At 37.7% G+C, this 27,009-nt stretch overlaps 2 protein-coding genes and 1 pseudogene across 2 annotated transcripts; all 3 read right to left on the reverse strand.

Moving 5' to 3' along the window:
* Positions 1–2,821: 2,821 nt before the first annotated feature.
* LOC145131328 (two-pore potassium channel 1 pseudogene) lies at positions 2,822–3,907 on the reverse strand (annotated as a pseudogene).
* Positions 3,908–4,869: 962 nt separating this feature from the next.
* LOC145168804 (uncharacterized) lies at positions 4,870–5,754 on the reverse strand. Its single transcript, XM_079087489.1, has one exon. The coding sequence runs from the start codon at positions 5,667–5,669 to the stop codon at positions 5,022–5,024; it is 648 nt and encodes a 215-aa protein (XP_078943615.1). The 5' UTR covers positions 5,670–5,754; the 3' UTR covers positions 4,870–5,021.
* A 19,291-nt stretch (positions 5,755–25,045) lies between these two features.
* LOC145131334 (uncharacterized) lies at positions 25,046–25,516 on the reverse strand. Its single transcript, XM_079066040.1, has one exon. The coding sequence runs from the start codon at positions 25,514–25,516 to the stop codon at positions 25,046–25,048; it is 471 nt and encodes a 156-aa protein (XP_078922166.1).
* Positions 25,517–27,009: the final 1,493 nt, after the last annotated feature.

The raw sequence follows: 27,009 nt of genomic DNA on the forward strand, positions 1-27,009 counted from the left end.
ACCTGTTTTGGGCTTTTGGTATATTGGGCTTCACTTGATTATTGGACTTGGTTGCATTCTGTGAATTGTGGGCCACTTTATTTGTTATGGGCCATAGATATATTGATTGGGCTTTATTGGGCCAAGTGGCCCATTAATGATATTGGACTTAGACTTTGGCCCCATTAGCAAGGAAGGTATAATTTGGCCTCACGAAAAGGTTGGAGTTTGGGTTTCTTTTGATTAAGTAAGGTCTTGACATTTATTTATTATTATTATTCAGCACGGGAGGTTTCAGACTGTTAGGAGAGCAGCTTTGTATTTCACCAGACAGAGGTGAGTCTCCTCACCATACCAATGGGTCTAAGGCACCAAGGCCGGCCCATTTTACGATGTGTAGTATCCTAGCTGAGATTATATTATGTGACATGTTAGTTGGTATGAGCTAGGAAGTATGCTATTGGTTTATGTGGTATGTTGTAAGGAAGACCATGGAAGAGCCCATGACACTTGGATGTAAGACCATGAGGAGAGCCCATGGCTTTCCTACCAAAGACCATGGGAGAGCCCATGGCACTTAGGTGTAAGACCATGTGGGGAGCCCGTGGCATCCTGGAGTAAGACCCTGGGGACGAGCCCACGGCATCCCTATCTGTTGTATGCATGGCTGATGTAATACGTGTAGCTGTTATAGCTAGTATGATATGTTGTATGTGCTTTGTGTGTGGTATGCTCTGGGGAACTAACTAAGCATTAGCTTACAGTTTGTGGATTTGTTTCAGGTACATCTGAGCCCAAGGGCAAGGGCAAGGCTTGATGGCGTCACGTGCACTCTCACTCGGGCATTTTATGGGACATTCTGACATTTTGAAATAAAGTTGTATTTGACATGGTTTTGAAAAACAATTGTAACTGGTTTTTTTGTGGATAATGAACATGCATTTTGGATAATTAAAAATGAAAATTTCCTTTTGAAAATTGGGTCGTTACATTATATCTCCTTATAATCTATATTAACTTTATTTTTGTAACACCAAGATTTTAGGTATTCGTTTTAACCGTTGACTTATGTTTATTTTGCAAGTTAGTCCCTGATGGCAATGTTGTAAATTTGAAGTCCTTTGGAGTAGACGGGGCGTACACCCTCGTACGCAGGGCATACTCCGGAGCACCTTAGAACGCTAAGCATACGCAGGTACGCATGGAATACGCAGACAGAGTGCAAACCCTAAATTTTAGGGTTTGGACCATATTTAAGCTCACGTATGGCCTCAAGCACCTTTTTACCTTCAGCCTCCCTCCTCGTCTCGAAAACCCTAAGAGTGTTTGTGCTTGTGAAGCTTGTTTGGGCCATTTTGGTGCATTTTTGGTGCTCTTGGAGTAGAAAGGAAGAACATTGTAGTGGTAGTGTTACACTCAAGGCTTTGGATCCAGCATTTAGTCCCCCTTGTGCACCTTGTGGAGCTAAAAATTTCACACTTGATGATAGAATCTCTTGGATCTAGTTCTTCTAAAGTTGTTCCCTTTTTGGTTCCAAACTTAGCCTTTGTCAGTGGGAGGTATTCCAAGTTATTTGAGTTGTTCTTTCAGAGGTTTTTAGGGGTGTTAAGTCATAAAGTTCGGTTCTTGGTCTCTTGTTTTCCCCCATGTATGTGCTATATGGTCTTAATGGATTAAGAGGCTAGGGTTTTCGGTTTTAAGGACTTAATAGTTATACTAGGCCATAAAGTTGGAAACTTTATGGCTTAGGACATCTTATGTGATCCAGATCGGAAGATTAGACGTGAGTGCTTAAGGGATTAAGCACTTGGTTAAGAAGTTGGCAAGCAACCTCGTACGCAGGGCGTACCGAAGCGTACGTTGAGCGTACGAGGTCAGCGCCCCATCCTTCGGTCAACTGTGAAGTACGCCCCACGTACACGAGGAGTACGCCCCACATACTGACTGAGTCAACCCAGTTGTCTCGGTTGACTTTGACCTGGTTTTGACTAGGGTTTGACCTAGGGTCATTTTAGGTATTTGAATGGTAGTCTGAGTTTTGGTGGTTTTAATTGTAAAGGTGATTGGTAGTGTGGATTTCGGAGCAGCATGTCAGTTCAGCTTTTCGTCAGTGAGGTAAGTCTTCTTACCACCTTAAGTAGGCCGAAGGCACCAAGGCCGACCTACTATATTGTATGAGTAGAATTGTATGTTATCATGTGATTCTATCTGTTGTGCTTGTATGATTTATGCATTGAGCTATATGGGCTCGAAGTCATTACGGACTCGGGGTTGATTTGGACCCGACACAGCTGTATGATGTATTTTGGGTTGATACGGACTCGGGGTTGATACGGACCTTACACGGCCACGTGATGTTATTTGATATGTATGTTCTATGTGGTAATTTGGGAATCTCAGTAAGCTTTATGCTTACAGTTTGTGTTATGGTTTCAGGTACTCCCAGTTCCAAAGGGAAGAGTCCGACGTAATGGCACAACATCCTCCCCACATGATTTCTGCACTTTATATTTTTGTAGTCTGATGTTTTGAAATATTGTAATGAACAATGGCTTTTGATACAATCAATGAATGAAAATTGAAGTTACTTTAAATGAAAAATTTTGGCACTATTTTTGGGTCGTTACAATTTTAATTTTTATTCTGATGTTATTAATTTAATGTAACTAGAATAAGAAATTTGAAATTTCAAAATGAATAATTAATAGGTTGACAAGTGGCATGACATTAATTAGGAGGCCAATAGGATGACACTTGGCAAAAGGAGAATAAACTTATTCTTTTATTAGAATAGGAAAATTGATAAATAAATAAAATAAAATAATAAAAAAAATCTCTTGGCAAAATCAAGGTTTCATGAACTTCACGAACATAAATATGTATCAAGATTGTGATTCGATGATTTTTATATCGTCAACAGTCAATGTTCCTGAGTGGTCAACATCAAGATTCTTAAACCCTTCAACCACAATCGCAATATCTTCATTGCTCACCTTCCCCATCTCTCTCAACTTATACACAATATATTCTGCAGCACTGTGATATAAAGACACAAAACCAAATGATAAACATAGAAACGTTTTGAAAAAAAAAGTAAACATAGAAAGTTGGTGTTTCAAATGTACCTGACAACTTTATCATCATCAAGATCGGCTCTCTCAAGATCTTGAATCGTCAACTTCCTGTTAAGTACCCAATGAACAAGCATTTGTCGTCTATTATCAGTCCATAATTCCACTAAATACACAAATAATTGTGCTAAACAGACAGTAGTAATCAAGATCCAGAAAACGGCAAACAAACGTCCTCCTTGAGTCGAAAAACTCTTATCTCCATATCCTAATGTCGTGATTGTAGCACAGACACAATAGAAAGCTTCAAAGTAGCTCAATTGTTCAACAAGTGACAAAAACAAAGTTCCAACAGTCATGAGGAAGATAATAAGTGTCAAAATAGTAAAAAACTTGTACTTCAATTTATTTGTTTCGGCTTCTTTAAGGATCTCATTTGGACCATATGTTTCATGCATGTGTATCGCTTTTACAAACAAGATTTCTTGTTTTCCAACTATGTAATCTGCTGCTTTGCTAAGAGCAAAACCACCAAGAGCCATTCCTGTAAACACAAAGATACAAGCTAAAGATTTTGCCAAATTTGTTTTTGGTCCTACATCACCATATCCTGCAGCTGTCATTGTGATGACACAGAAATAGATGGAATCTAGGATTTTGTTGGTTTTCTTGCCACTGATTTGATCTTGAATTAGGGAAAAACAGATGGTTCCTAGGGTAAGGTAAGCAGCTAAAATAACTGACACTTGCTTTAAACTTATTTGGTCTGTGGAGATTGCTGATGGGTAAAAAAGATGTTGGTTTTCGTGTTCTTTTCCTCTTGCAAGTAAGGCGTCTTTCGTATCATCATTAGCCATCATGTAATCAAGATTTTGTAAGATTGGCACTTGTTCTTCAAAACATTATTAGAAGTTAGAACAAGGGAATATATGAAAGAAAGGAACGTTTTGTGAATTCAAGAGAAGTAGTTTGTGGCCTTGATGCTTTATACATGGACAAGGGTTGCCTGATTATCCATTTTGGGTGTAGAAAAGATCCATAATTTACAAACATTAGCTTGATAATTCTAGTATCTTTTACTATACGACAAAGCATGGTACATATGACTGAGGACAAAATATGGAATAATATGTACATGGGCGTTATTTATTTGGACGATATATTTCAACATTTAACTAATGCCCAATCACTTTGGTATCTAGATGTAACCCAAATGTTGTCATGTTAATGAGACATTGAATACTAATCAGTAATCAAGGTCAATTTGTCTGGGACAATGTTGTAGGTATTACACATGGATCGATTATGCTATACCTCAGATGTAAGTCAAATATTCCAGAAGGGGTAAAAAGGGGAAATCCGTAAAATAAAGGGCATCTTAGTGGAGGGGTAATTTAGATACTTTATTTATATTGGTTGTTGCATCAGTGCTTATAAGAAGGTAGAGAACTAGACTCTCGAAATTCTAATAAGCATTAGGTTTTTCATGTGTTGTTTTTTGAGTATAAATCAATACAGGAAGCATTTTGATTATCTGTTCTTGTTTTGAGTATCATCTTGTTAGTCACTTCATAGCAACTTACAACTGTCTATGAATTTATAGATCTTTATAGGAGTTTGATATCGAGTTGTTAACAAGAAAATATACCAATTTGGTTGGCGTTTTTTCTATTTCTTACCATGTAAAATTTATGGATTAATTTCAATCAATAAACAATTTGTGGTTAACAAACAAAACAAATTGTGTTGTGAATAAACTTTCGTATCCTGTTATCTCAATCGAATCAAGTGAGCCATACAAGAAAAGAAAGACACAAGCTTCACGGATAAGGTGATAAGTATGCCGAACTATTGTCATCTTACATTATACATTACACAAGAAACAGATCAAAACTATGGTATTTTGCTATTAGCCAACAAAATTACTATAGATTAACCATGTTCATGATTACGATCGTCATGGGCATTGGACTAGTAATAATAATCATAACTAAACTCGTTGATACCAATCATGGCAGAAACCACTTGAGTAACGATGTAAAATCCACCTCCAAGAATTGTCAAAACAAGAATGGCTGAAATGGGGTTCTTCAATAACTCATAAAGAGGCTGAAAAACTGCATATAGAACACCAGTACTCACAGTCAATGCATAAAGCCCATATCTTCTCATATTATCCCAAAAATCTTCCATCAATGGCCCTTCTGGGCCAAAAGCTAATGCCGTTTGGTGGTTATCGGAACCCATAAGAAGCATCATGAACCCTAGGGACACAGCTCCTACTATCACATACCTCGAATTGTCGCCTAACGGGATGAATCTCTCTGTTTCTGCTGATAAGTCTAAGAGGTGATGTTCTTCATCTCCAGATAACTTCTCAATTGAAGATGAGTCGTTGGGTTTTTCTGTGGTTTTGACTGTTTCTGATTCAATCAACAGGGATCTATTAGAAAGTTTAATTCTTGATGGGGATTTAGTGATTTGTGATGAGGACTTTGGTTTTTTGATTAAGAGAGATGGTGATTTCGTTTTGGAGGAGACGAGAAACGAAGGGTTATTGGCGATGAGATTAATGTGAGTTGGGGTGTAGAACTGAGATCTCAGGGTGAAGCTCTTCATGTTGCTTCTTTTCTGTTTTTTGAGCCTTGAAACGCGAAGATGGAGAGATCAAGAGATACTGTCAAGTGTCAATGAGTGGTGGTCATGGACTGAGCTCCATTTGAGTTTGATAGATACTTTGGCCACCAAACTTGAGTATTTTGTCATTGAACCACAAAACTATTCTTACTAGCCAAACCCAACCAAAAGTCTTACACTTTTAGTGAGTTTTTTACTAAAATATTTATAAATATTTACCATTTGCTCGTGGATTGAGACTTATTTATAAAATAATAATTGTTTTATTATAAGGGAAAAATAAAAGATAGTGGCCCATATTTTATGTCATCTACCCCCAATTTGTGTTCATCGTCGTCATTGTCATTACTAAATTCTACAACCATCGTTTGGTCCAAGAACCCCCAACGAAACCACCAATGAATCTTTGCATCTCCGGTGCCGTGCTAGAGAACTCCCTCGTATCGATGAGAAACCATCTTTCTTGTTGTTCCACCGACCATGCCATCAGAGAAGTAGGTTCTTCTTATCGTCCTCCTTCACCCTTTTGACACATTCCCTACTCTGGTTGCGGTGCCAACCGATGGCTTGTCAGTGGAGCGAACTACTTGTGCAAAATCATAAACCTGTGACCAACTTCTACCCCATCATTGTGCACATAACTGTCTTTACCTAATTCAGTTCCGTCTACATATTATTATCAAGCAACTCATTTCGTATCTAGTGATCTTTGACAAGCCCCTTAGATTTTGGGGATTTTGTTAAATCATATTGTATGAAACTTTAAAATTACGAACATAAAGTTTTTTTCTTTTTGGATGTGTAACATCCCAAAAACTATAGTAAATTTTTTAATTTTTAAAAGAGATAAAAATTGTGTTTCCATCAAACCCAAGTCACCAAAAACATAGTTTTAATATCATATTAAATCAGAGTAATAAAATAAGAGTATCTTATAAAAACATGACAATAACTGGATGATGTGTACAATCACGTCTTCGCCTTTCCCTGGTCCTATGAAGTTCCTAAAACATTTAAATCCACAACTGTAAGCCAACGTTTAGTGAGTTCCTCAAAATGTCCAACACAACAATACACATACAATGCATGCACATACGAGCCTACAATCTTACTGGACCGCCTCACAAGGCCTAAAATACACCAAGAATCGCTTTGTTTGGGCCTACAATCTGGTTGGACGGCCTTGCGGGGCCTACACTACACCTGGATCACCCAGGTCCCTTGGCCTACAGCAGAAAACAGAACCGCCTCAACCCAATTACAATATGTCAACATATGCAAAAATAAATAAATAAATAAATAAAATAAAAAAAACACACACACACACACACAATAACTAGCAAACACAGGTAATCATACAGATCTACCAATCTAACAAATCACTACAACATACCATTATCCTACACACAAGGATACATACTGCAGTACAAAGTATACTGAGAACTCACCTCACAGACTATAATAATCCACACTGCTCGGCTGAAATACAAAATTGGTACTACGAGTCACATATACAACAAACAAAGGCCAATCCTTAATCTATAGTCTGAAAACACTCAAGTTGACCAAAAGTAAATGGTTAAAGCACATCGTGCTTCCTAAGAGTGCTCTATACTCACTATGGGACAAAACAATCGACCCATTTTTAGCAAAACCAACTCGCAACAGGAAATCATAAAAAGCGACATGCGCTTAGGAAAAGCGCACTGTGATTTGGCTAATTTTTCAATGACTTTTGTCTTATTCCATTAATATAGAGCTCCAACTTGTAGATCTAAACTCCCACAATGTTCTAATGCATAAAGCTTCCAGCTTTATCCATTGATATGAACCCAAATCTACAAGATCTAAACTTGAACATCAAAAAGGGGCCAAAAGAAAACCTACTTTGCATGGTTAAGAGAACAAGCTCCAAGATGCCAACTTTCTTAATAAGAATGTTCAAATAACAACTCTAGGTGCTTAGAAAGAGATGGAGTCATCATTACTCCAAGCTCACCACCAAAATGGGACTAAAAGCATAGAAAGGGACCAATAGCTAGATCTATTGTAACACCTATTTTCCAGATTGGATCAGTAGGGCATAAAGGAGTCAAAGGCATGATTTTTGGGAAAAATCATGTGTCATGACGTGACCAGCCAAATGAAGAACACGTATCTGGAGGTTAGTCACAATGTAACTATTGGATAGGTGTCTAAGCCCATAACTAAAATTAGTATATACTAGTGATGTGTGTTTATTTCACTAGTTTTAGTCCTACTTTTTTAAATATGATTTAGACACACAAAAGGCAGTGTACCTGTCAATTGGTGGTATAATTAAGCAAGCAGGGTATCGAACACAGGGAACGGTAAATAAACTAACTACTAAATTATCTAAAAAACAATTAATAAAAGAAAAGAGGTTTTATCTAGTTTTGCAAGACTAGAAACTTAAGCACTTATCTAACACTTAAACAAAACAATTAACAGCTAAAACAAGTAAAAATCAACTAAATTCAATATTAAAGGAGACTTCTGTTCAGGTTCAACTAACTTATTCATATGGTTGATTTTATGGCACGTGCAATGGATTAATTTATCTGTGGCTAACGATTAATGTGATTAGGTTCATGTTCACTATTACTAATCCTTAGAAAACAAATCAATTTAAACAGTGGCCAGTTGGTTAAACTAATGAATTTCCTAGTTTATTGATTCGGGTTTAGTAAGACTTGTAGCTAGCTAATTAAATTGTTAATTCACTTAACTTCTTGTATGATGGTTCGTCACACAAGCTCACACATTGACTTACCTGTTTTCTAATTAATCCCTAGTTTCATGTTCACTATTCCTAGGCATATAATATTGTTTTCACATAAATTATATGAGACAAGCAATCAAGAGATGTTCATGCAACTTAATACACTTGATAATTAACAGAAAATAGTTATTGGCAACACATGAGCATCTTTAACAAGCTTAATTAAACAAAATTCACCAATCTAAATTAATCCAACCACAAAATCAAACCATAGTCATAAAGTTGTCTACCCTAAACAGAAGAAACGAGTTTTTAGCTCATATTCATAGCAGAAAACATCTCATAAACTAAACCTAATGATCTAAACATGGTAAAAACACTAGATTAAGAAAAGAGAATAAGACTGTGCCTTTTGATCTCCTCAAAATTGGATGCTAAAGTCGATTCCCGAGTTCCAGAGCTCCAGCAATACCTTCAATAGCAATTCAATCCCCAAGGATTCCAGAGAAGCCTCTAGTTTCGGACTATAATGTCCTATTTATAGATTTCTGAAAACAGGGGCGACTCGCCGAGTCCAGTAACCAACTTGCGGAGTCCCTCATTAAGAACCCGTGTACGGAAAGGACTTTTATTGCTTCACGAATTTTCGTTCCTACTCGTCGAGTAGGTGTCTAACTCGCTGCGTTCTTCAGGTTTTGGACTCTTTTTCTTCTTTCTTCAATTCCCAAGCTTCCGGTTGCATTTCCCGCTTTCTTTTGCTTCCGAGCATGTCACACCCCCAAACCAGACGGCGGAAACGTTCGGGGGTGGAGGACTTCATTTGTAGTATCACAACACATGCATTATAGTAATCAGAGTACAAACAACCACTGTATTTAAAAAGTATAAATATTTACATGTGTTTCAACCTTGTATTATGAAACTAAATAGTTGTACAAAAGAAGAAGATAAGACATAAATAGCTCCATCTTCTCAAAAGCTCGGGGTGTACCTGTCTACTGGTTCCCTGAGAATACAAGTAATTTGAAAAGAGAGTATCAACATAAAGTTGAGTGAGTGCATAAGTATTTATGTTTTGAAAGAATGTCTTCTGTTTCTTGAATATGTAACTGTTTCCAGAAAACTCTATATTTTCTGATGTATATGAAAAGTAGTTTAGTTGCATTAAACTGTTCTATTTGTAAACCAATTTTCTGTATTTGTAATCCTTTAGTAAACTTGTATCTGAGAGTATATCTGAATTCATCAACTGTTATTGTAAACTGTAATGTATTACTGTAAACTGTATCTGGTAAACTAGTACTTTGAAATAGTACATAAGTTTAGTTAACTATACACTAACGTATTGTTAATATCTTTTAATGAGATATTATAACCGTACTAACTAGGTGGCCTGACCCAACGCTATGAGTGCGCTGAAAGTTGATGATAACAATTGTCACTCACAGGCGTGTATGCCTGACTGTAGCTAGCAGTCCGAGTGCGGGGTTGTCAATCCCAATATAGATCTATACACACATTGTTTCGATCCCCTGTTGGAGACTCTGGTTATAATATCAGGACTTTACTATATTGTTTAAATTAATTAAACAATCTGTACTATTTGACTCATAAAAGCATATAAACGTTACATGTATAATACTTAGGGAAACTCAATCATTCTGAAATAAATGATTAATAGTATGTTCTTGAATTATTACTCTTAACCTGTATCTGAAAGAATGTATACACTTGGATAGTTTTGAATTAAACCTTTGTTTTTGTAAAACAATGTACTCTAGTATGCTTGAATCATGAACTAATGTTCTGTGAATCATAAATTATACCTATTACAATTTATATGTACTTTCTGTATTGATACTTGGTATTAATGAATACAACCCCTTGCTCAACTTGTTACAAAGGGTAATTGAAACTAAATGAATAAACTTTTATACTTGTATACATATACAATATATATAAGTAAAATTTAAATGACACTCGGACAAATAACTGATACTTGTAATCCCACATCCAAACAAGGAAAAGGAACCAACGTGGGTTATTAGTCCTAAATCTTTTAAATCTTATTTATATAAATATATGTATACTAGTATGATTTTTAGGGAAAAATATAAGTTTATAAAATATTTAAAAGAAGTTTCATATTCTGAAATCCATTTTGGTGACTTGACGTCTTTTTGAAACAATCACTTAAAACCACTTGATTTGATGATACTGAAATTCATTTCGATAAGATGTTTAAAACCATTTGTTTTGATAACTGTACTCCATTTGAAATTATTTGTTATAACATAAAATCTTTGTGTTAGACTTGTATCCCCGCCCCCTTAAAACAGTAAAAACTATGAAAATGTAGGGGTATGAACTAACCTGTTGTAAGTTATTCAAATGTAAGATTGGTGTAAGATGCTAAGTGTCAAGTGAAGTCTTGAACACAACGGATCCTATTAACATATAATGATACATATATGGATATAATTAGTGAATAAACAACTAATCATGAAAGGTAATAGCCTATTAGACTAGGATACTCTAGGATTGAAGTACTACAATCACATATGATTGCATACTAAGGGTGTATGGCCATTCTAGGGAGTTTACGGCCATGAGTTCACGGCCTCATGAGTTTACGGTCGTAAACTCATGATGATTTGTGTCAAAAGGTGTTTCAAGGTCTTACAATCCACAAGGAAGTGTTCTGGCCCTAAATCCAAGCCTTAGGAAGAAGTTATGGTCCATATGCATCACTAATTAGGGTTTACGGCCAAGGGAGATTGTCTTGGCCGTAAACACCTTTTGATCTTGGATATTGGATGATTTCAAGTAGCATAACTAGTAAGTACTACACATAGGAAGGTACTCAAGAGTTTAGAACACTTTAGGCGGGTCTAAGGCCGACAAATGTACCCTTAACAAGGGTTTACGGACAAGGGAGATGGTCTTGGCCGTAAACACCTATTGTTCATGAGATTTGGACGTTTTCAAGGTCTAATGGTCTTCAAAGAAGTATTCTAGTTCACAAGTTTAGCACCTAGAAGAGTTTAGGGTCAATATGGCACCATTTTAAGGGTTTACGGCCAAGGGAGATGGTCTTGGCCGTAAACACCTATTGTTCATGAGATTTCATGGATGAAATCATGTATATTCACTAGATATGGAAGGATATCAAGTTGAAATTGGAAAGATTACTTACTAGATTGAAGATTTTGATGAAAGTTCTTAAGATACTTGAGAGAAAATCCGATTTCTAGGCTTGAAATGTGAAAAGTGATTGAAAATGACTAAGGACCATATATATAGTTTAGAGTTTACGGCCACCATGAGTCTTGGCCGTAAACTCATGATGCCTGGCCATAAACTCCTCATTTGAGGGTTTATGGCTTGTTTGGTAGGTTACAACTTCAATTGGTACTTCCTTTCACTCATTCCTTTGGTGCACTAGGCTCAGAATGCACAAACAGACTCTAAATAGTGCTAAAAGTTAGCAGAAACAAGTCTGACTTTGATTGAAATGAATGGTTTGTACAAGATAGAAATTTTGGGTTGTCACATCATCCCCCCGTAAGAGAGAATTTCGTCCCGAAGTTAGAGTTTAAGTAAATAAGCAATTAAGTAGTTACAATTAACTAAGCGAAAAGTTGAGGAAAATTAAATTTCATTTGATCCTCGCGCTCCCAAGTGAATTCGGGTCCCCGCTTGGCATTCCAGCAAACCTTCAATATAGGAATACGACTTTGCTTTGTCTGCTTGACCTCTCGGTCCATAATTTCTACTGGTTCTTCCACGAAGTTGAGGCTCTCGTCGATCTCGATTTTGTCGAGTGGAATAACAAGAGTCTCGTCGGACAGATACTTTTTCAAGTTTGAGACGTGGAAAATGGGATGTATGTTACTTAATTCTTGAGGTAGTCGGAGTTTGTAAGCTACGGGAACAATTCTAGCAAGAATCTCGAATGGTCCTATATACCTTGGATTCAACTTGTCATGCTTTCCAAAGCGTATCATGCCCTTCCAGGGTGAGACCTTCAACATGACGCGGTCACCAACCTGGAACTCCAAAGGTTTCCTTCTTTTGTCATCGTAGCTTTTCTGTCTATCTCTGGAAGCTTTAAGTCGTTCCCGGATTTGTACGATTTTCTCTGTGGTTTCGCGAATGATTTCTGGACTAGTGAGAGTACTGTCAGGAACTTGGCTTCTTGCTAGCTGCGTGCCACCCACTTCAGCCCAACACAGAGGTGATCTGCACTGGCGGCCATAGAGAGCTTCGAAAGGAGCAGCCTTTATGCTAGTGTGATAACTATTGTTGTAAGAGAATTCGACAAGGGGTAAATGAGTATCCCATGCCTTACCAAAGTCTATCACGCAAGCTCGTAACATATCTTCTAAAGTTTGAATCGTCGTCTCACTTTGTCCGTCAGTTTGTGGATGGTAGGCTGTACTCATGTCCAACCTAGTTCCGAAAGATTTTTGTAAAGACTGCCAGAAACGTGAAGTGAATCTACTATCTCGGTCAGAAATAATAGATATTGGTACACCATGCAGTCGAATGATTTCCTTGAGGTAAGTTCTTGTTAGCTTCTCCATATTGTCGATTTCTTTGATTGGTAAGAAGTGTGCGGATTTGGTTAATCTATCGACGATTACCCAAATAGTATCATAACCACCCGATGTCTTGGGTAACTTGGTTATGAAATCCATTGTAATCCGCTCCCACTTCCATTCAGGGATTTCAGGTTGTTGCAACAAACCTGAAGGTTTCTGGTATTCTACATTCACCTTGGCACAAGTAAGGCACTTGCCCACAAAGGTAGCAATTTCGGCCTTCATCTTTGGCCACCAGTATAGTTTCTTGAGGTCTAGGTACATCTTGTCTGAACCTGGATGAATGGAGTATCTGGTTTTGTGAGCTTCATTCATGACTACGTCTCTGTAACCACCAAACTTAGGTGTCCAGATCCGATTCATGAAACAATAGACTCCATCATCCCTGACTCTGAAGTTTTTATCCATTCCTCTCAAAGTTTCACCTGTCACGTTTTCAGGTTTTAAGGCCTCAAGTTGAGTCTCTCTGATCTGTGTGGACAGATGTGAATGGATTGTCATGGTCAACGACTTTACTCGGCGTCCCGAGTATTCTTTTTTGCTAAGGGCGTCAGCTATAACGTTAGCTTTACCAGGGTGATAAAGAATCTCACAATCATAGTCGTTTAGTAGCTCCACCCATCGTCGTTGTCTCATGTTCAGCTCTTTCTGATTGAAGATGTGCTGGAGACTTTTATGGTCCGTGAATACTGTGCATCTCGTGCCATATAAGTAATGTCTCCAGATCTTCAGAGCGAATACCACTGCTCCTAGCTCAAGGTCATGTGTTGTATAGTTGGCTTCATGTGTCTTTAGCTGTCTTGACGCATAAGATATCACATTTCCTCTTTGCATAAGAACACATCCAAGCCCTTGATTAGAAGCATCGCAGTACACTACAAAATCCTCTGCCCCTTCAGGAAGAGATAGGATTGGTGCACTACACAAAGCTCGCTTCAGCGTTTGGAACGTTGTTTCTTGTTTTTCTCCCCAGCTAAAAGTTACACCCTTTTGCGTCAGAGTGGTAAGAGGTTTAGCTATTCGAGAGAAATTTTGGATGAATCTGCGATAATAGCCAACAAGACCTAAGAATTGACCAATTTCTGTAGGTGTTTTGGGTGCTGACCAGTTTTCAATTGCCTTTATTTTGGAAGGGTCGACGTGTATTCCTTCTGAACTGACCACGTGACCTAGGAATTCAACCTTCCTGATCCAAAATTCACACTTTGAAAACTTCGCATAGAGTTTCTCTATTCTAAGAGTTTGCAAAACTTGACGAAGATGTTGGCCATGATCCTCTTCACTTCTTGAGTAGATAAGAATATCATCGATGAAGACTATGACGAATTTGTCCAAGAATGGACGACACACTCTGTTCATTTACATTGTGACGTCTTGGATTTCTACGAGGAGGCATCTTTTTCTATAAAAGTAAAAAGATATAAAGATGATAAGATATCAAGAGCGAATATGAATTCTGATATCTCTGAACTAAAACATATAGTTCGATATGAATCTTGGAATGAATTGGAAATAGAAGTCTATGAAAGTACAACTTGTAACTGAATAATATGAAAGTGAATGGTTATGTTTCAATTACTAAGAAAATGCATGTCGATTACATTGGCATATTGAATACATAAGTTTGGAAAACTTGACCCTAGACAGGTCTACAATACACCAAATTCTGAGAAAAATATCGACATCATAAAGACCTATCGAAAATAAAATTTTCGTGGTCTTACTAAAAAACCTGAAAAATAATACTAAAACTTATCCATAGACTTAACTATAACCAAAAGAGTGAAATAGGAAACGAGTAGAGTATTTCCTAATGGCGACGCGTATCATTTGGATGAAACCTCATCTCAGCCATTTGACGCTCCATAGCAAGCAGATGCCTTTCATACACTGTCAGGCGTGCTCGCAGCTCTATGACTTCAGCTCGAGTTTCAGCTAATGCTTCCAATAGAGATTCATTGTCCCTTGTATCTCTCTCACGAGCATATTCAAGACGATTAATACTGATTGTATTAATTCTCACAATAGTATCAACTTCCCTGATTCGGTTGATGGATGTTCTACCCTGAATTTCATTTCGAGCAACTCTGCACACTATAATCAGCAGAACTCTGTCTGCTGAACCTCCTTCGATTAAGTTGTAGAAGCTTCTGTCTCTGTTGTAAGGCATTGGTTGACCATGCTCTTGATTCCATGTTTCCAAGCTTTCTACCCATAGAGGCGTCGAACCTTGGAAAACTGGACGAGGGTTAAGATTTTGAGCAATTGGTGGTGGATTATAGGCTTCTGATTCGGAATCATTGTCTTCAGGAAAATTTTCTGCAAAATCATCATGTAAGGGAATTTCGTGATTTTCTTCTGGCTCTGCATATTGTTCTTGATCAGGGAAATAAGGGTCTCCGGGTATGTGAAATCCAACCATTGTTATCTCAGCGAGAATAGGGATAAGAGATATAGGATATAGTTAGTAACGATAAGTTTCTACAAGAAACACCTACAATTAACAAATAATGTACTAAGTACAACTTGTTCTAGATATTACTATAACTATAAAGTGCATATTAATTATATATAACTTGGTTATATTCGACCTTCGATTAAATGACCCGGCTCTAAATCCACAACCAAACAAGGAACAGGAAATGAAGCTAAATCACATATTCTAAGTCTATATAACTTTAATTATATATAATTGTAGTATACCCTTAGTATTTATAGTTCTACTCTTGATTGTTCTACTGATTTCACATGTGTGTTATTAGTATATAGTGCCTAAAATACCCCTATAGTATTTTAATCTTTATGTTCCGTTCTAAAGTTCTTCTGAATATGTATAGTTGGTAAGTTTTAGACATGCCACAACACTATCATCACTCCCAAACACATGTTGGTCATATCTCAAATCAATATAGTTGATCAGGCTATATTAATCCTAGATATGATTACATAACTGTCCAGGTTTGACTGTAATGTTTAACATCCAAATACTTTTAAGTTCTTATTATTGTGATATTATACCTGTAGATAAGTGTTGGTATACTTCTTGTAAAAATAATTAAATTTCTAAAAGTATACTTGTAGTCAGAGCTCTTAGCCCCAAATATATTTATAGTTTGTATATCTTTTATGGATTGATATACTGAGTTCACTATAAACAATGCTCTGATACCAATCTGTCACACCCCCAAACCAGACGGCGGAAACGTCCGGGGGTGGAGGACTTAATTTGTAGTATCACAACACATGCATTATAGTAATCAGAGTACAAACAACCTCTGTATTTAAAAAGTAATATTTACATGTGTTTCAACCTTGTATTATGAAACTAAATAGTTGTAAAAAGAAGAAGATAAGACATAAATAGCTCCATCTTCTCAAAAGCTCGGGGTGTACCTGTCTACTGGTTCCCTGAGAATACAAGTAATTTGAAAAGAGAGTGTCAACATAAAGTTGAGTGAGTGCATAAGTATTTATGTTTTGAAAGAATGTCTTCTGCTTCTTGAATATGTAACTGTTTCCAGAAAACTCTATATTTTCTGATGTATATGAAAAGTAGTTTAGTTGCATAAAACTGTTCTATTTGTAAACCAATGTTCTGTATTTGTAATCCTTTACTAAACTTGTATCTGAGAGTATATCTGAATTCATCAACTGTTATTGTAAATTGTAATGTATTACTGTAAACTGTATCTGGTAAACTAGTACTCTGAAATAGTACATAAGTTTAGTTAACTATACACTAACGTATTGTTAATATCTTTTAATGAGTTATTATAACCATACTAACTAGGTGGCCTGACCCAACGCTATGAGTATGCTGAAAGTTGATGATAACAATTGTCACTCACAGGCGTGTATGCCTGACTGTAGCTAGCAGTTCGAGTGCGGGGTTGTCAATCCCAATATAGATCTATACACACATTGTTTCGATCCACTGCTGGAGACTCTGGTTATAATATCAGGACTTTACTATATTGTTTAAATGAATTAAACAATCTGTACTATTTGACTCATAAAAGCATATAAACGTTACATGTATAATACTTAGGGAAACTCAATCATTCTGAAATAAATGATTAATAGTATGTTCTTGAATTATTACTCTTAACCTGTATCTGAAAGAATGTATACACTTGGATAGTTTTGAATTAAACCTTTGTTTTTGTAAAACAATGTACTCTAGTATGCTTGAATCATGAACTAATGTTCTGTGAATCATAAATTATACCTATTACAATTTATATGTACTTTCTGTATTGATACTTGGTATTAATGAATACAACCCCTTGCTCAACTTGTTACAAAGGGTAATTGAAACTAAATGAATAAACTTTTATACTTGTATACATATACAATATATATAAGTAAAATTTAAATGACACTCGGACAAATAACTGATACTTGTAATCCCACATCCAAACAAGGAAAAGGAACCAACGTGGGTTATTAGTCCTAAATCTTTTAAATCTTATTTATATAAATATATGTATACTAGTATGATTTTTGGGGAAAAATATAAGTTTATAAAATATTTAAAAGAAGTTTCATATTCTGAAATCCATTTTGGTGACTTGACGTCTTTTTGAAACAATCACTTAAAACCACTTGATTTGATGATACTGAAATTCATTTCGATAAGATGTTTAAAACCATTTGTTTTGATAACTGTACTCCATTTGAAATTATTTGTTATAACATAAAATCTTTGTGTTAGACTTGTATCCCTGCCCCCTTAAAACAGTAAAAACTATGAAAATGTAGGGGTATGAACTAACCTGTTGTAAGTTATTCAAATGTAAGATTGGTGTAAGATGCTAAGTGTCAAGTGAAGTCTTGAACACAACGGATCCTATTAACATATAATGATACATATATGGATATAATTAGTGAATAAACAACTAATCATGAAAGGTAATAGCCTATTAGACTAGGATACTCTAGGATTGAAGTACTACAATCACATATGATTGCATACTAAGGGTGTATGGCCATTCTAGGGAGTTTACGGCCATGAGTTCACGGCCTCATGAGTTTACGGTCGTAAACTCATGATGATTTGTGTCAAAAGGTGTTTCAAGGTCTTACAATCCACAAGGAAGTGTTCTAGCCCTAAATCCAAGCCTTAGGAAGAAGTTATGGTCCATATGCATCACTAATTAGGGTTTACGGCCAAGGGAGATTGTCTTGGCCGTAAACACCTTTTGATCTTGGATATTGGATGATTTTCAAGTAGCATAACTAGTAAGTACTACACATAGGAAGGTAATCAAGAGTTTAGAAGCCTTTAGGGGGGTCTAAGGCCGACAAATGTACCCTTAACAAGGGTTTACGGCCAAAGGAGATGGTCTTGGCCGCAAACACCTATTGTTCATGAGATTTGGACGTTTTCAAGGTCTAATGGTCTTCCAAGAAGTATTCTAGTTCACAAGTTTAGCTCCTAGAAGAGTTTAGGGTCAATATGGCACCATTTTAAGGGTTTACGGCCAAGGGAGATGGTCTTGGCCGTAAACACCTATTGTTCATGAGATTTCATGGATGAAATCATGTATATTCACTAGATATGGAAGGATATCAAGTTGAAATTGGAAAGATTACTTACTAGATTGAAGATTTTGAGTCTTGGCCGTAAACTCATGATGCCTGGCCGTAAACTCCTCATTTGAGGGTTTATGGCTTGTTTGGTAGGTTACAACTTCAATTGGTACTTCCTTTCACTCATTCCTTTGGTGCACTAGGCTCAGAATGCACATACAGACTCTAAATAGTGCTAAAGGTTAGCAGAAACAAGTCTGACTTTGATTGAAATGAATGGTTTGTACAAGATAGAAATTTCGGGTTGTCAAAGAGCATGTCTTTTAGGCTGAAAATATAATTTAAACATAATTAAGTATATTTTGTTCATTAATTGCAATAAAATAGCTAAAAACTATTAAGATTCTACATAAAATATATAGCTAAATATGCACATATCAAATGTAACACCTGATTCCTGGTATGTATTCTATTCAAGAATTGTATGTATTTTCTCTAGGACTTGACGAGTTGGTGGCCCAACTCGTCGAGTAGAGTCGGGACCCGCAGGAAGTTTAAGTGACCTGCTCGACGATTCGAAGGCTGACTCGGCGAGCAGGTGTTGTTTGAGTGAAACCCTAAATTTGAGGGTTTGCACCCTATTTAAACAGCTTATCTTAGCCTCCATCACCCTATCACTCCCAGAGAGCTGTATATCGAAACCCTAGCCGTTTTTGTGTGTTCCAAGGCCATTTTGGTGCTTTTTGGTGGGTTGTGAAGCTTGAGAAGAGGGAAGGAACTTGTGAGACCAAGGGGAAATAAGAAGATCCAGAGTTTGAAGCTCGTTTTCAGCTTCTTGAAGGTATGAAGCTGAACCTTTGTCTATAGATCTTGACTTTTGGGCATTTTCCTTCATCTTTCTAAGCCCTAGAGAGGTGGTATTCGGGATTTAGTGTTGGAAGTCAGTGTATGCTTTAGATCCTGGTCCATTGGGGGGTTTCATGGCACAAAGGTGCCCATTTTGTTGCCATGAACACCCTATGCACCATGGAGGCCATCTTTTATGGCTTTTTGGGCCAAAGACCCCTTGCATGTATACCAAGTTTGGAACTTTACGTATGAAATGGACATTAGGGGGCCAGATCTATGGTTTTGAGGTGTTAAGGCCCATTGAAATCGACTGTATAGTATGGCTCAAGGATGGACTCGACGAGTTGTTCTTGGGACTCGGCGAGTCGCGGTGTAATGACCACCAAATCCTTTATGTGGATGGACCAGTTGTTAGGGAGGAAAGTCCCGTAGATGTTTAGACGCGAAAGGGACCTGGGAATCATGGGACTCGACGAGTGCATGAGCAGGCTCGGCGAGTCCAAGGCAATCTCCCAATCTTTGAAGATGGACTCGACGAGTTGTTCATACAACTCGACGAGTCATAGACTGGACACATTCTTATGAGGGAGATGAACTCGCCGAGTTCAGGGATGAACTCGGCGAGTCGGATGAAGATGGTCCCGATGGTTTAAATGATGGAGAACCCGTCGAGATCTTGCTAGACCCGACGAGTGGAGTCGGGGTTGGATCAGGTTAGTGGAGTATGGACTCAACGAGTTCGTAGACCAAGTCGGCGAGTCAGGTCAACCGGGTGTTGACTTTGACTGGTTTTGGTATTGACCCTGGTTAGGGTTGTATGTTCGGTTTGAGGACTTGAAGGTTGTCGTGTAGGGATTGAGGAGTCGAGGAGAGCCGACCTTCACGCAGAGGACAGTCCGGACACTACACAACATCGAGGTGAGTTACCTTCCAGTAGCGATGGGTCTACGGCCACAATGCCGGCCTACCAGTAGGAGTTGTATGTTAGATGACTGTCTTTGTGATATTCATCTAGGGTTACTACTACCTGTTATGTTTTATGTGCTAACATGATACGATGTTACTTGATGATGGAAGTAGTAGGGGGAGATAGTTCCCAAGTTATCCGGCTGATACCGAAGGGGTAATCAGTACCTAGTTATGTTAGATTATGATTACGTGACTGTATGTGATAGACCGGTCGAGAGGACCGAAGGGGTAGGCCAGCACCCAGATATGCTAGGCAAGGTCACCGGTCGAGAGGACCGAAGGGGAAGGCCAGCACCCAGATATGCTAGGCAAGGTCACCGGTTAAGAGGACCGAAGGGGTAGTCCAGCACCCAGATATGCTAGGCAAGGTCACCGGTCGAGAGGACCGAATGGGTAGGTCGGGCACCCAGATATGCCTGGCAGTATGTATGTTATGTGTTGTATGGTATGTGGTATGATGGGGGAACTCACTAAGCTTCGTGCTTACAATTTTCAGTTTTGTTTCAGGTACCTCTTCAGCGAAGGGGAAAGAGTCGGCGCGGTAGCGGCACATCACACTCACGCATGATTTCCGCATTGAGTTTTCTGGGATTGTACTCTGATTATTACTATTATCCGATGATATGTTTTTGAGACACGATGTAATGGTTTTATGAATTAATATAATATTAGCAATGTTTGATAAATGATTCCACATGATTACTTAATTAAAAATGAAAATTTTAGCCTTGAAAATTGGGATGTTACATCAAAATACCCCACACTTGACTTTTGCTTGCCCCCAAGCAAAACTGAATTTTAACACACTAACATCACATAAGACAATCCAAATCAAACCCAGCCATTATGCCAAGACCGCAACGCATGCATTTGTGTCTAAATTTTACCTAAGGACCCCCCTAATTCTAAATACTTACAGTCCTCATAAACACTCGCCCACTTCTTTTGAACAATGCTCATTTTATGCATCCCTCTGAATCCATCCGCAGGAAATTCTCTTAACCTCAAGTCATTTTTGGTTAAACCCCAAAGCACACATACGATAAAATAACCTAGAAACGAAAATTACAATACAAATAAAAATACTTGATACTTTGAATCTTCAATAATTTGTAGCTTTTCTTCTTGATATTTCTTTTTTTTTTCTTCATAGCTTTTTAGATTCTTTCTTTCAAACATTGCATCATTTTTTTTTCTTTTTCAATTTTTTTTCTTTTTTTTCTGATTTTTTCAACACTCACTTTTTTTTTCTCTCAAAACTAAAAACCTAAAAAAACATATGCTTACGCAAAGGGATTTAACTTCATCCTTTATTGGTTAAAGGAAATAGTCTCGTGTGCAATGACTATTTAAGTTTTCCTGGATACATTTCTGGTACACGATGCAAAATATGTTGCATCCCTCAAAGTAAGCAAGGTTGTGTTTTTGTTCCATGATTTCACTAGAACAAAGGGGGCCATAAATGCACTAGAACGTATATAGGCTCAACTAAACATTTAGGTCCTCAAGGAATCATCAAACACAATACTAGCATGGAATCCTAATTGCTTTTACCAAAATTTTCTAAATTAACCCTAGCAATTTGATGCAATTTTTTTTAAATTATACCTAAATTAGGATTCTAATGTTACTAATTTAACTCATATAACCAACCCCTACCCCACACTTAATTCATGCAATGTCCCCATTGCATGTTATGCATGATAAAGAAAACATAAAAGTAAAGAAGGAATTGGAACAAACTCCCCTGGGATAGTAGTGGCGAGGTTGATCTTCTTCATTTAAAGCTCCTTCTTCATTTGACTTTATACATGGGAACAACTCATCCATGCCTTGGGTGTCATTCGTCTCGTGTGGTTGACAGCTCTAATTATGCAGGAAAAAGTCATGGAAATTCTCAGGAAATAATCTTCAAAGAATATCACTAATGCACGTATCAAATGTGGTCAAATCGTAAACTCGAAAATGTAATAATGAGTGACTTGTCGAGTACTATTGAGGACTCGCCGAGTAGTAGCGTAACTAGCATAAAAGTCGCGTATTTTCACATGGACTCGTCGAGTAGTATACGTGCACTCGACAAGTAGGCGTTGTATGGAAAAAATTATATTTTGTTGCAGGTCTGATTCTCATGTGTTTGGGCAACATAAAAATGACATTTCCCTTCATTTTTCTTCAATAAATAGGCACTCTTTTAACCCTCTTTCATGATCGAACTCAAACTTGGACTCAAAACTTCTATTTTCTTGTCTAGACTTGACTCTTCGCATTATTCTCTCTCTCGCTCTATATTCTTGCATTTTACCCTTTATCCAAATTCTGAAAGGACCAAAATAAAACACATGTAATTAAAAGGAAAACAAACAATCCTAATACTACTTGTTCAAAACAACCCAAACCAACAAAAGAAATCAAACATAAAAAGTGTTTTAAAGCAACAACAGAAAAAAAAGGATAACTCAATCTTCATCTTCTTCCTCATCATCACCACCTCCACTTCCTTTGGCTCCACTTCTTCTTTGGCTAATCCTTTCATCCCAATTTCTTATGTACGGATACCCAGGCCCATCCATTGGTGCTATATTTATTTGATTAAACAAATGAACAAATGAACTATTATGATAGTTCATGCTCCTAGAGAGATCATCTTGGTACCTCCTTAGCTCCACATTAAACCAATCTGTTGGCAACTCATCATTAACCGGGATCAACTGCGGGTCTTCTTGAACATTTTCTCTCCATTGCCTCACCCACCTACCCGGTTCCTCGGGTGCCAAAACAGCATCATCATTTGGGATGACAATATGACCACCACCATAATCTTCTATAATTTGTGCCCTTCTATAAAATGTAATATTGAATGGAGGTGTGGGTACCATTGTCAAAAAAATCCCGGATCCTCTTTCCAATATACCATATGACCTCGCTAAACGGGTCACAAACATGCGACCACTGATTTTTGAAGTAATCCTCTCCTTGACTGCTCCTTCACCCAAATATTTCGCCAAGCAATAGGGTATGTTGCAGAATGTGTTTGGTGTAATAATACTCCACAAATAGAAGATGTCAAGTGTTGAAACTTTATCATCATCCTTCCGCATGTTTATGGTGCTGGCGATAAGGCGATGAATCAACCGGTTAATGGGCGAGCGAATGCTTCCTTCTTGTGCGAAAGATGGGATGTAAACTCGATTTTCTATGGTGTTCCACCAAGTCGAACCAACTACACCCTCTGGAAAATCCTTATGGAAATGCTCCAGAAAAGTATCAAAGCCCTCAGTCATGACCACAGAGTGGTCATAAATGTCCATCCTCCAGCTCAGTTCGGCAATGCTGCACTGTTGGACTTCCCCACCAAGGCAGAAAGTAAGGGAATTTGGGTTGTAAGTATCATCAACCCCTCGGAAGGTAACAGTGGAGAAAAATTTCCAACAAAGTTCTTGGTACACCGGCTCTTGGATTCGGAAAAGTCGACGCCACCCATCACATGTAATTCAGACCCCGTCTCGTACAAAAGCCTTGACCAAAAATGGGGTCAACTCCTCCTCCAAACCTGCTTGCCCAATCCACTCCCAATCAATGTCATTTGGCACGTAGATCCCTTCTTCTGCAATGTTTCCAACTTCTTCTTCGCCCAAACTAAGGTTGACTTTGAAGTTATTTGGGAAAAGTTTAACCAAGGGATGTCCCCATGGTTGCTTCGACGTGAGCTTTGTCATCTTCTATACATTTCCTGCAAAACCAAATCCAAAACACAACAAACATAGCGCATAAAAATTAAAAATGTTAGAAAACTGTGTCACTGCAGCATGGACTTGTCGAGTCCACGAACAGACTCAACGAGTAGTATGAATAGTTCGAGTCGTGAGTCGCAGTTTCAAATTGGACCAGATTTTCTCATCAAAACTCAAAAATTGTTTCAAGGGGTTGTCTAGGGATGTATATAAAACATTAACTAACAAGAAATTTCATCTATAACACTCGATTTCATCCAAAATCGAAATCCAAGTCAAGTTCAAAATCGGGATTTTCAAAAATTAGGATCACTACTCTACCAAAGGCTGAAACTTTAACAAGATTATGAGTAAAGATGTTACCTTTTGCCAAGAATTAGAAGAAATCACAAGAATTTGAAGATGGATGCCTTAGAGAAGTTTTTGCTCGTCGAGCGGCTGTGGTGGCTGGTGAATAAGATTTTTTTTTTACTTTTAGGGTTAAAACCCTAATTCACAGAATGTAAAAATAAAAATTATTTTTTTTTCTGGTTGAAACATGGACTCGTCAAGTAGGTGTACCGAATCGACGATCAGATGCACGATTCTCAGAAAATCGACGATCAGATGCACGATTCTCAGAAATGTCGTGAATTCTCAATTGGACTCGCCGAGTAGGTGTACCGACTCGTCGAGTTTTTGAATCTATTTGAAAAGATTTTATGTTTCTTAAATTTATGCCACCATACCCCACACTTAAGCTTTGCTTGCCCTCAAGTAATCATTTTAGACAAATAAGAAGATTTAGATAGACACATCCTAAGAAAACCAATAAAAGACGAAATATAAAAAGAAAAAGAAAGGTAAAAAGAAAGCAAACTCTAGTATCAGGTTGCCTCCCATAAGCGCTTCTTTTTTTAGGAGTCTTTAGCTGGACTCCTACCCGCTCTACGTTTCAGCGGCTTCCTCCAAATCTAACCCTTCTTCAAATCCTTTATCCTTTGGCATTTCTTCTTCATATCTCTTAACCGGATGCCCATTGACTTTGAAGCTTGACCCATCTTTACTCCATAGCTGAATCACCCTGTATGGAAAGACATGATTTATTGTGAAAGGCCCGGTCCAACGAGTGCGTAATTTTCCCGGAAAGAGCTTTAACCTTGAATTGTACAAGAGAACTTTTTGTCCTTCCTCAAACTCTTTATTACCCTTCAACCTTGCATCATGCCATCTCTTGGTCTTGTCTTTATAAATCAATGAGTTAGTGTAAGACTCATTTCTCAATTCTTCCAAAGCATTCAATTGCAAGAGTCGATTTGCACGCAACTCATTTGGCTCGAAATTGCATGTTTTCAAAGCCCAATAGGCTTTGTGTTCAAGCTCCACGGGTAAATGATAATTTTTACCATCCACTAGCATAGGCTGTGGTTCCAATGGGTGTCTTGAATGCGGTCCTAAATGCCCAAAGTGCATCATCCAATTTATCCGCCCAATCTTTTCTATTATTTCCCACTGATTTCTCCAATATCCTTTTTAGTACCCTATTTGTAATTTCGGTTTGTCCATTTATTTGTGGATGGTAAGGTGTTGAAAATCTATGGTGTACCCCATATTTTTGCAACACTTTTGCTAGTTGATTATTAGCAAAATGGGTACCCCTATCACTTATTAACGCCTTTGGCACTCCAAATCTAGAAAATAATTTTTATAAGAATTTTACCACAACCCTTGCATCATTGGTGGGTAATGCTTGCGCTTCCGCCCACTTTGACACATAATCCACCGCCACTAGTATGTATTTGTTGCCCTTGGAGGAAGGAAATGGCCCCATAAAATCCAAACCTCATACATCAAATATTTCACAAACTTTAAGATTTCTTTGGGGCATTTCATTTCTTGCGGATATATTACCCGTTCTTTGGAAAGCATCACATTCCCGTACGTGAGTAGCAGCATCCTTGAAGATAGTAGGCCAATAGAAACCCGCATCAAACATTTTTAGCAGTGTATTGGATCCCATGATGTCCTCCTGCCGGTCCATTGTGGCAATGCTCCAATATATCTCGAATCTCTTTTCCAAAAACGCATCTCCCAATGATTCCTTCCGCGCAGCTCCTAAAAAGATATGGCTCATCCCAGAAATAATATTTAATTTCTAAAAAGAGCTTCTTCTTTTGTTGATGAGTGAGGCCTTTTGGAAGGTAGTCGCCAGCTAAGTAATTTGCAATATCTGCATACCATGGTTCTTCCTCCATGACCACCATCAAATACTCTTCCGGGAAGCTATCTTCAATACCCATGTTGTCCTCTTCTTCCCTTTCTGGATTCTCCAATCTAGAAAGATGGTCAGCAGCTACATTTTCCATCCCTTTCTTATCCTTGATCTCGTTGTCAAATTCTTGTAGTAAAAGCACCCATCGGATCAATCTTGGCTTTGCATCCTGCTTGGCAAACAAATACTTAATAGCAGAGTGGTCAGTGAAAACATTTGTTTTAGATAAAATAAGATAGGGGCGGAATTTGTCAAAGGCATACACCACGGTAAATAATTCTTTTTCGGTTGTGGTGTAGTTTTCTTGGGCCGAATTTAAAGTCTTTCTTGCATAATAAATGGGTCGAAAGTGCTTATTAACCCCTTGGCCAAGAACGGCTCCTAAAGCAAAATCGCTTGTGTCACACATTATTTCAAAGGGCAGGTTCCAATTCGGGGCTATTATGATCGAGGCATTAGTTAACTTTTCTTTTAAATTTTCAAAGGCCGCTAGACACACTTTAGAAAAGTTAAAAGGTGCATCTTTTAAAAGTAATTGAGTAAGAGGTCTAGTTATTTTAGAAAAATCTTTTACAAAACGGCGGTAAAAACCCACATGCCCTAAAAAACTCCTAATGCCCTTCACATTAGTCGGTGGGGC

The sequence above is a fragment of the Lactuca virosa genome, chromosome 1 (assembly GCF_052849685.1).
Source record: "Lactuca virosa cultivar CGN04683 chromosome 1, Lactuca_virosa_CGN04683_v6, whole genome shotgun sequence".
Taxonomy (NCBI): domain Eukaryota; kingdom Viridiplantae; phylum Streptophyta; class Magnoliopsida; order Asterales; family Asteraceae; genus Lactuca; species Lactuca virosa.